General features: G+C 40.3%; 2 protein-coding genes across 2 annotated transcripts; both read right to left on the reverse strand.

Moving 5' to 3' along the window:
- Positions 1–1,239: 1,239 nt before the first annotated feature.
- On the reverse strand, positions 1,240–3,837 carry LOC113820644 (macrophage mannose receptor 1). Its single transcript, XM_027372983.2, has 6 exons — positions 3,704–3,837; positions 2,904–3,095; positions 2,511–2,709; positions 2,154–2,253; positions 1,712–1,868; positions 1,240–1,535 (listed from the first exon to the last, which is right to left on the reverse strand). Exons 1-6 carry the CDS (start codon positions 3,759–3,761, stop codon positions 1,294–1,296), a joined length of 948 nt encoding a protein of 315 aa, XP_027228784.2. The 5' UTR covers positions 3,762–3,837; the 3' UTR covers positions 1,240–1,293.
- Positions 3,838–5,772: 1,935 nt separating this feature from the next.
- Positions 5,773–9,235, reverse strand: LOC113820645 (macrophage mannose receptor 1). The gene is made up of 6 exons (XM_027372984.2): positions 9,089–9,235; positions 8,555–8,746; positions 8,022–8,220; positions 7,295–7,406; positions 6,912–7,068; positions 5,773–6,148 (listed from the first exon to the last, which is right to left on the reverse strand). Exons 1-6 carry the CDS (start codon positions 9,147–9,149, stop codon positions 5,907–5,909), a joined length of 963 nt encoding a protein of 320 aa, XP_027228785.2. The 5' UTR covers positions 9,150–9,235; the 3' UTR covers positions 5,773–5,906.
- Between the last annotated feature and the right edge of the window lie 1,127 nt (positions 9,236–10,362).

Below are 10,362 nucleotides of genomic sequence, written 5' to 3' on the forward strand. Positions count from 1 at the left end.
TCGATAACAGGTGATAAGAAGAGTCCGACCAGCTACTCATGGAGACCAAGTAATCGCGCCTTATCAGGTCGCCGGCCGTTTAAGGGGCCTTGCCAGTTTTAATTGCTGTGCACTGAGGACCACAAGTATATGGCACCTTTTTTCATTATCAAAAGAACAACTTTCGTTTAAATATTAATAATGATGTTATTATTATCATAATTTTCCTAGTATTATATACTATTTTTTTTTGTCGTAATATTTATCATTTTCATTTTAGTCATTGCGTAATATCCTGCAGTATTACTTTCTTCATGTCTTGCTGTATCTTATTCACCAGATGGAGAGGGACGATGAAGTGTCTTTCCCGAGGGATTATTGCAATGTTCCCCGAGGTCGTTGGCGGTGAAATTGTGTCCAACATCCCCTCGACAACAAGCCTCTCATATTGGACAACATAACACCTGGAATTGCCTTTAATAAATACTTCGTAAACTTTCATTCCGCAAATCTTCCCTTTTTATAGATAATTTTGTAGAGTCCGGTTGCTACACCGAATCTTCTACGAGATTTTGAAACCTATCATTTGCAGTGTTGATTTGTCCTTTTCTTTATCCTTCTCCCTTTCTTTGCATTTTGGAAGAAGTCGAGAGAGCTCCGTTTCTAGTCATGTGCTTACGGGCGCTAGGGTATAGTTTACAAATCTACTGGATTTTTCACAGATGAAGGACTGGGATTATGTCGAGGCAGCTTCTTCTGACAGCTGGGATACTCTGTGGAAAAAAAGATATTCTAAGAAGGACAAAAGTCCTAGTTGGTATCATCATCAGTATTATCTTTGTTAAGGTTACTTTTACCACTACGGTTAGGTTATCATTGATATCATTACTGGTATATTTCTTGACAATTTCATGATATTTTCATTACTACCACCACAAGGCCATTTACTTTGTTCTTCCTTGGTGTTCCTATTGTCAACAGTGGTTTATCTGCAATTTTTCCAATTCTTTTGGCCTCCCTGTCACTCTCTATTGCTGGTGTCTCCGTGGATATGTTATACTCCATATGTTCTCCGAATATAAAAGATGGGTGTTCCTCTTACCAGTTTTACGCGATGCCAGATACCTAAAACCGACTCCAATACAGAAGTGCAAGTGAGTGGGCAGTTAAATCAAGGAATAGGTTTGTTAAGAAGGCCAGGTCAAAACTATCCAAGGATATTCCTCCAAAGACAACTGTAATAAAACATGTTAGTTTAGATATCTTTATTCCCCTTTCTATTCAAGCACGAGGTGGGATCATGAGCTCCCCGGTTCAGAGGAACCGCAGCTTGCAGATGTAGGGGTGTCTGTCGCCGCAGTGGACGTCCTGCAGGTAGTATCGCTTCTCGGCGGTCATGACGGTGCAGTGCTCGCGGGGCTGGTTGTCGTGGCTGTGGCTGGGCTCCCCCGTGGCCCAGTACGGGGGCCCGCCCGGGATGTTCTCGCCGTTGACCCACGTCCACTCCTCGTTGCCCGAGATGTCCACGCCGCCCACCCAGTACGAGTTCGCTTTCTCTGTGGATGGAAACAGGTTTGTGAATCCATCTATCTATCTAATCAGCTACTATGTATGATACACTTATTCTCCACAGTCATTCCTCCACTATTTTCAGCATCATTAGGCTTATAGAAGTCCACAGCCAGTGACTATGTGCAAAGGGTATTTAGGACCAAAATGTTAATAAAAAAACCTGCGGCCTCCAGGTGATGCGCCATGTGTGTGAACTCATTGCAGCTGCTGGGGTAGTACAGTTCCCCTCCTATTTCATCGTACTGGCTTCGGCAGTTCCTCTCCGCCTCCTCCCAGGTTTCCAGTCGGTCATTGAACACGTAACAGAAATCACCCACCTTGCAGAGGGGAAATCAAGAAAATTAGAAGGGATTCTGCACAGTTACACTTCTCATGAATCGGGGAAAACAGAGAGGTATGCCAGTTATATATTACAATGGAGTATAGGGATTTCAAATAGATTTGATGGCATAGAAGACGTATCCCCATTTCAACAGGCAGGACGTACTTAAAAAAAAAAAAAGTTGCTTCACCATAGCAAATAAGATTTTTTTTTTCTTACGTACGTCTTATATACCGTCAAATACGATGTATTACGCGAAAAAGGACCAAGGCCTTGTTACCAGAATGCCGTGGTTTTCGCACTCCATGTCTCGTGCGCGCTTCGTTGCAGCCTGTTCTGCTTCGTCTTTTCTCGCAAGATGCTTCTCGCATACAAAGGATCTAGTTGAAGGTTTCTGCTTTAATGATTGTTGATTCAAAACATAACGCATGAAGATCATAATCCTTATTAGCATATGCTAGAGGAAACTTTTCTTTGTCATTTTTTGGTAAATCTTTAATAATATCACCTAGTTTCCTAGACGCAATGAGTACCTCCTGCTCCTATTTTTTTCTATCTGGTATCTCGAGAGTAATACTGTGTGTATGTTAGTGTTTGCAAATTACTTCTAGATGCACGAAATATTAATTGTACATACAACGGAAGCTCGCAGTGAGCGTCTACCAGCCGGTTGTAATAGTCCAAAGAGATGCTGACGCAGTCCCGTGTTCCATCGTAATCCTCATTGTAGTACCAGAAAGGCACGCCCGTCTGCAGGTCCTCGCCGCTTATCCACTGCCACATGTTGGGCGTGAAGGCCGAGTGCGCGCCCACCCACATTCCGCTGATATTGGGAGCTGGGATTAAAGGAAATCATGATGATGTGAGGTTCATGGGAGCCCATGCTCTGCTTGTGCTCATCTGGAATTTGTCCATGAATGTGTTTGTAAGCATATCTTATGATATTGCAAACATACGTGTATGTGAATACTCAGGTGAGTACTCCTATATCCTCATTAACTCGTCAACTCATATTTTTTTTTATAAGTACCGTTGAATTCAAGGTATCTGGAGAAAGCTACAAAATTATCGCAGGAAGGGAAGGAGGCCATGTCAGCCCCTCCTCCGTCGCTCGCGAGGCCCTTGCAAAAGTCCCTCGCCTCCGGCCACGACAGGCGAAGGTCCGACTCCACGTAGAGGCATTTGGACCCCACCATGATGAACGGCGGGTTGCAAGCTTGGCCTGCGACAGAATAGCGAGATCATTTTCTTTCCTCTTTAAAGAACAGCAGTAGCAGGTATACGCATAGACAATAAAAAGAACATGGAAGATTCTTTTTATGTTCCTTTAGAGGCATGTCAACAAACCTAATTATTTATCTACCTTTAATCTACTGCTGTCAGGAAAATGTAATGTTCACTGTAGTTTTGTTTTGTGAAATGTAAATGGTTACACAAGTTAGTGAGTAGACCTTGTGATCTCACCTGATTTTACCGTTCCTGGAGTTTTCAGGAAAAATGTATTCTTTTTTTTTACTACTACTTACAGTATCGATTCTGTTATTATAATATTTATGATCATTATGTTATCAATATTACAGTAAATTAAAGAAAATATATCCGAAAATCAAGGAAAAGGATAAACAGGTGAAATAGATTGTACTAGTACTTGACTCCTTGATGATTTAGCATTTATGGAGCCATTCATGTGCAAAGACAGTTGATAAAGTCATCTCACTGTGAGCACGGCATGCACTGTAGATACATGGCCTTCCGGCGGCATTGCGAAAAGTGTAATATCAAGGACACCTGAAACATCCTGCCTCAGGTCGCGAAAGCAAGCAAACTCACCAGCCACAGCCACAGCCAAGCCCAGCACCAGCGCGAGAGAAAGCCTCTTCATCTCCATGTTGTTCTTCAGTGAAGCTCAGAACTCAACGACGCCTATTTATATGTAGTTCCGCCAGTTCATTGGTTTGGTTGCTAAGCGTTAAAAAAAAAACAAAAAACAAAAAACAATGTGAGAGTATCATTGCAGTTTTCTCACGGCTGTCTGCATGAATGTGAAATTTATCCAGTTCGTCTGCTGTCGTTTTTTTTTTTTTTTTCTTTTTGTGTGTGTGTGTTGTAATCTTACCTACTTAATGTTTAACGTTTGTTTTGTGCTTTCAACTCACCTGATAGACGGATGACTTTATTTTTGTTCAAAATCGTCATATTTTCAAATCAGAGCTAAAAAAAAAAGTCACTGAATGTATATCATTGGTTCCTTAACTTCAGTATAATAGTAAAAGTGCTTTGCACTGAAACACTGAACTACCCATGAATAGGTGAATGGATGGCCCATATGAGACCATTAAAAGCAAGAAACAATAAGATTTGAAAGAGTAATACAGGTAAAACTAAAATGTACATTTTGGTTATATGTTTTTCTTTTTTTTCCAACGTTTAAAGAGAACACACATTTTTTGTTCGCTGAGGAAGATCAAATGCCATATACTCTGCAAAGAGTAGAGTGTCTAAGTGTTCCATTTCAGTGCAGGGGAAAATAGGCAAAGGATACTGAAGTGCATCTTTACCTTCTGAAGGTTTCTTGGCCCTGTTGATCGTTTCGTTCAGGGGCGCCATCCTTTAGAGCATCAGAATAGCGATTCTCATTTTGATAGGACTGTGATGATATTCTGAGGAAGGATTGGTCATGGCGCAGGAGCCAGTCGATTAGATTTTGTTGATGAGGATCAGTTTTCGCATCCAGGGGCCGGATTCACTAACATAGGATCGTAACGCATTTACCAGCGGTCAGTTACCATTGCGTTTACCAGTCATGGCAAAGTGGTATCACGAAGAAATGGTAATTTGGATATGCTGAGTTACAATCGTAAATCGACTCATTCTAATGGTAGCCAACAGAGGGCTCTGGTAAAGCAATTCCACCAATCAGTGACCGCCACACATAATCTTTTAGGTTCCTTCGGCCAATCACGTAACATGTAAACAGAACTAGACACCGAGATTGTTTAAATAATCGTCAGAGCTAAAACATTATTTAAGCACATGTAGAAAAAACGAATATATTTATTTGATTACATCCATCATGTTGGATATATATTTACTGTATATATGCGAACCAATACAAACACTGTTATATTAATATATTATTGTTAACTCAAACCAAAGAGACAGTCCAAACAGCTTTTTATTTATATATTTTTCATCATTGCCAGTTTATATATCAGCAAGGTAGTTTTTCTAAAGCATTTGTAATAATTATGTCAGAGATTTTTTTTTTTAAACGTTCTTATTTATCGGTTCCATGCTTTCTAGTATAATGTAGGCCTATAAATTTACGAGAATTTGTGCGGATTTTATTCTTGCTAGTTTCATGCGAAATATCATCACTATGTCCGCATTGTGATATCTGTTTGCCATCATACTAGTTATATCAGGTGTAAAAACAAACTCAGAACTTTGCTTAGATATTGTTTTTTTGACGAGGTAACACGTGATGACATCGTCTTCCCAGAAGTTACCAGTGTTCTGACCCCTGGTGAAATTTACTATGGCAACTCCAATGGCAAGTTGTTAGTGAATACCACCGCTGTCTGTTTACCATGGTAACTATAGCTACCAGTGATTTTACCATCGTAAGTGCGTTAGTGAATCCGGGCCCAGGATTTTAGTGACTGATTCTTCACTATTGCGGTCTCTCAAGGAAAATGGAGGTCTATTGGTAGGAGATAGATTTTCTCTTCAGTTTCTCCTCTGTGCCCCCCCCCCCCCTTTGTCTCATCATTAATGACCCCACCTTGAACATGCATCTGTATCATGTGTAACCGTATTATTTCTATTGATATTACTGCTGTGACACTATCATGTTCAGCTTAAAAACAAGGATGACGGTCAAAGAATCATACTCCAAAGCTCATTGTTGTTTATTAAAAATTGTTTCAATTTTGAACCTGAAGCAAGAAAGTGCTTCGAACATATCATGAATGGAAACATACATTATCTCCTAAACAAGTGTGAGTTTGAGGCTCTGATCTCCCTATCAAAATCAAAAGAACCGAAGCTTGCAGATGTAGGGGTGTCTGTCGTCGCAGTGGACGTCCTGCAGGTAGTACCGCTTCTCGGCGGTCATGACGGTGCAGTGCTCGCGGGGCTGGTTGTCGTGGCTGTGGCTGGGCTCCCCCGTGGCCCAGTACGGGGGCCCGCCCGGGATGTTCTCGCCGCTGACCCACGTCCACTCCTCCTCGCCCGAGATGTCCACGCCGCCCACCCAGTATGCGTTCGTGTCCTCTGTGGGCGGATTTCAACTCAGTTTTGAGGAAATAAAAAAAGTATCTTAAGCTAATGCGACAGCTACAGGTAGCCTGTCACTGAAAAGGAACCTTCTCCCACTGACGTGAACGTTCACATGATCCACACACTAAACATATCTATATGCTGCAGTCTTTCATATCTAACTGTCTATCTACAAACATAATACATACATACATACATACAGTTCAGTGGTATGGAGTCACAAGATGGGCACCTACTCTAAGAGATCTGAGTTACGAAGATAGACTATAGAAATTAGGACTTATTACTTTGGAAGAAAGAAGGAAAATGTACATCAATTTAAAAAGTTATACGACAATTTAAATACGGGAGAAGAGCTTAGCTCTTCTCCCGTATTGAAACAACTAGGTATGAACAACTAGGTAAGAGCATACATACATACGTACATACATACATACATACATACATACATACATATATATATATATATATATATATATATATATATATATATATATATACATACACACACACACACACACAAACACACACACACACACACACACACACACATATATATATATATATATATATATATATATATATATATATATATATATATATATATATATATATGTATATATATATATATATATATATATATATATATATATATATATATATGTATGTATGTATGTATGTATGTGTGTGTGTGTGCACACGCGCGCGCGCACACACACACACACACACAAGTATATCCATAGCACATGCCACCCACCTGCGGCCTCCAGGTGATGCGCCATGTGCGTGAACTCATGGCAGCCGCTGGGGAAGTACAGCTGGCCTCCCTGCTCGTGGTGGCCGGTCCGGCACTTCTCCTCCGCCCGGTCCCAGGTCTCCTCTTGCGGGTAGAACACGTAGCAGAAGTCTCCCACCTTCGGGAAAGAGACGGACGGCCAGGTGAAAGGGCCGACGTGGAGAGGTAAAAGCGAGCTGACTGCTAGGCGCAACAGCTGCTAGCATTTCATGTTGCAAGGACGTAGACCCGCTTTATCGATACGTAGGCTGAGGTAGATTTAAACATTGACATTATAGTGTTAAGGACGTTTGATTGCATTCGGTCACATGTATCCAAGGAACGAGGGTCATGAGAGTAGTTACCACAATGCCGTGGTCATGACATGCTGGGTCCACAGCGGCTTTGGGCTCCGACACCGCCTGCGCCTCCGCCTCCTGCCCTTTGCTCATGGGCGGCACCTCGCACACGAAGTTTCTGGACAGAAAAGAATTCGTGTTTTCGAGTGCCGCACAGTCGGGCCTGAACAGCTCATCTTTTATTACTTTATTACCTCTCATATACAGATATGTATATACAGTATAAGTATATGTATATGTATGTATATATATATATATATATATATATATATATATATATATATATATATATATATATATATATATATATATATATATATATATATATATATATATATATATATACATACATATACACATACATACATTAATACATATATATGCATATAAATACATACATACATGCATACATACATACATACATACATACATACATACATATATATATATATATATATATATATATATATATATATATATATATATATATATATATATATATATATATATATATATATATATATATATATATATATATGTATGTATGTATGTATGTATATATGCACACATACACATATATACTATATACTGTATGTTGTTTGTATGCATGTATATGTATATTAGCGTTTACATTTGTATACATACATGCTTGAATGCATGTTACCATCTCTGTATGCCTGTACCACACGTATCCCAGATGCACAATAAAAGCTTCCAGCTGCAAGAGACTTACTTGACGAGGTCGCAGCGGGCGTCGATCAGCCGGTAGTAGTAGTTCCCGTCGGCAGCGGCGCAGTTCTCTGTTTCATCGTACTGCTCATTGTAGTACCAGAAAGGCACGCCCGTCTGCAGGTCCTCACCACTCACCCACTCCCACGCGTTGGGCGTGAAGAGAGTACGGGCGCCCACCCACACCGACTTGTTTAAGGGAGCTGGCGATTCGGATTGGGGAAAGATTCAGTGCGCGCTTGTACTGTCCTCCAGGATGTTCTGATACATACATGCATATATACATACATACATACATACATACACACATATACACACATGCACACGTACATACACACACACACACACACACACACACACACATATATATATATATATATATATATATATATATATATATATATATATATATATATATATAACGCATTTATGTATATGTAAGAACTGGTAATGGATTACAATAACAAAGATATCAAGGCAAATTCTCCCACTCCAACCAAGCTAAAGATGCCAATGAAGCCGCCTCCTTTTACCCACCGTTGAGCGCAAGGAACCTTGCAAAATGCACGTAGTCGTCGCAGGTCGGGAAGGCTGCGAGATCCCCTCCGCCAGAGTCACTCCCAAGGCCCCTGCAGTAGTCCCTCGCTTCCTGCCACGACATCTCCGCGGCGGTCTCCAAATACACGCACTTGGAGCCCACCAGCGTGAACGGCGAGTAACATGTCTGGCCTTAGATGCAGAAGGCAAGGTCATTCATGTTTTGCTCAGAACGGGTTCAGTCCCTGCGCAATTGTTCCATGATGAACGTTGGGAATAGAGGGAAAGGTGATAACTCAGAGTATATTGTAAATAACGTATTATATGTGAATGGGAATGAATAATCTTAAAGAACAGATGTAAAGTCGATGAAGATAAAATTGGAACGCACCAAATATATCTCCTAACCAGTGCAGTTACGCATTCTAATCAATTCCCTTTTCCAACAAGAATAACTCAGGATGACAATCTTCCATCAAAATCCCCCATTTCCAACGTATATATATATACACAATTAAATGCTAAGCAACTCACCCGCTACGGTGCCTGCCAAGCCCACAGCAAAAGCTAGGGAGACGAACGCCCTCATCTTCATAATCTCGATTCACCTCACCAGGAACTCCCACCGACCTTCGTATTTATAGCCTATATGGGGCCCCGCTCTCATCTGCCACGTGTTCACAAAAAGGTAGGGAAATCTATAGTCGTCTCTCTCACGGTGGGTTGGTCATGCGGGAAATGACAGACCATTTTACATCTGTTTATCTGCACGTCCCTTGTTGCTGTTCTCCTTTGTTCCTTCTGAGTGGTTGTTTGAAACGACGGAGCTACCTGCTGTGGCGTGTTGGCTACGTAATCGAAACGCCCAGTTTAAATAAGTACAGAAATTCGTATAATACATACATATCTTTTCACATACATTAGACCTGTGCACAAAACGGGTGTCTATTTGTCACTTATATCAAATATTTACTGGCAACACTCTTGAATGCGTTATTGCTTGCCGGTGAAGCATAACAGAAAAATATCCAACCGATATGCTATGTCTTCCACATCTCACTCTACAAAAAAAAAATAATAATAATAAATAAATAAAAATGTATCTGTACATTTTATATAATATAAAACCAGAATATTAGTCTCCAACGTGGATGTAACGGGTAAGAGTATATGAAATATATGAAAAAAGTAATCAAAATATGGTATTTAATTTTCTAAAATCTGTTCTTTGTCAAGGACTTCATAACAAACATGCAAAAACAGGTTAGTTACGATCCATGTAAATTTGCCACACACGCCTTTGCCTAAGCCTGAACCTAGTAACAACAAATCTACCTCATCATCGTCCCCACGAAATGAGATCACGGAGCGCTGTAAAGGTGGCTCTGTAAATAGTGCAATGCCAAACAAATGCAAGACTCAATACAAGACCTATCATATCCACTCCCTGTAACCTGAAGTACAACAACATCAACGACAATGATGATGATAATTATGATATAGATGATAATGAAAATAATTATGATAAGAATGGTAATGACGATGATGATAGTAAAAATAATAATGATAATCATAATGATATGAGAAATGAGATAGGAAAGAAAGAAAAGAAAAGGGAGAATAGAATGGGATAGATAGATATGATTATGAATATGGAGGGATCGATGGACACCAGTCTTTTCTCCAATGCTGACGGGGCAAGGAGGTCTCGCAGTGTTGCAAGAAAGAAGCTTATGAACAGCAATGGTGACGATGACTCAGGCGAGGAATACAATCCTCGGAACAGAAAGAAAAAAATCCTCAGCAAA

This window comes from Penaeus vannamei, chromosome 13, assembly GCF_042767895.1.
Source record: "Penaeus vannamei isolate JL-2024 chromosome 13, ASM4276789v1, whole genome shotgun sequence".
Lineage (NCBI taxonomy): Eukaryota > Metazoa > Arthropoda > Malacostraca > Decapoda > Penaeidae > Penaeus > Penaeus vannamei.

Excerpts from the sequence above, each read along its gene's own strand:
- LOC113820644 (XM_027372983.2), bottom strand. The coding sequence starts at position 3,761 with ATGGAGATGAAGAGGCTTTCTCTCGCGCTGGTGCTGGGCTTGGCTGTG. Across the intron at positions 2,710-2,903 it reads CAGATACCTTGAATTCAACG|CTCCCAATATCAGCGGAATG; the intron begins GTACTTATAAAA and ends CTTTAATCCCAG. Across the intron at positions 1,536-1,711 it reads GCATCACCTGGAGGCCGCAG|AGAAAGCGAACTCGTACTGG; the intron begins GTTTTTTTATTA and ends TTCCATCCACAG.
- LOC113820645 (XM_027372984.2), bottom strand. The coding sequence starts at position 9,149 with ATGAAGATGAGGGCGTTCGTCTCCCTAGCTTTTGCTGTGGGCTTGGCA. Across the intron at positions 7,407-8,021 it reads GCCCGCTGCGACCTCGTCAA|AAACTTCGTGTGCGAGGTGC; the intron begins GTAAGTCTCTTG and ends TTTTCTGTCCAG. Across the intron at positions 7,069-7,294 it reads GTCATGACCACGGCATTGTG|GTGGGAGACTTCTGCTACGT; the intron begins GTAACTACTCTC and ends TCTTTCCCGAAG.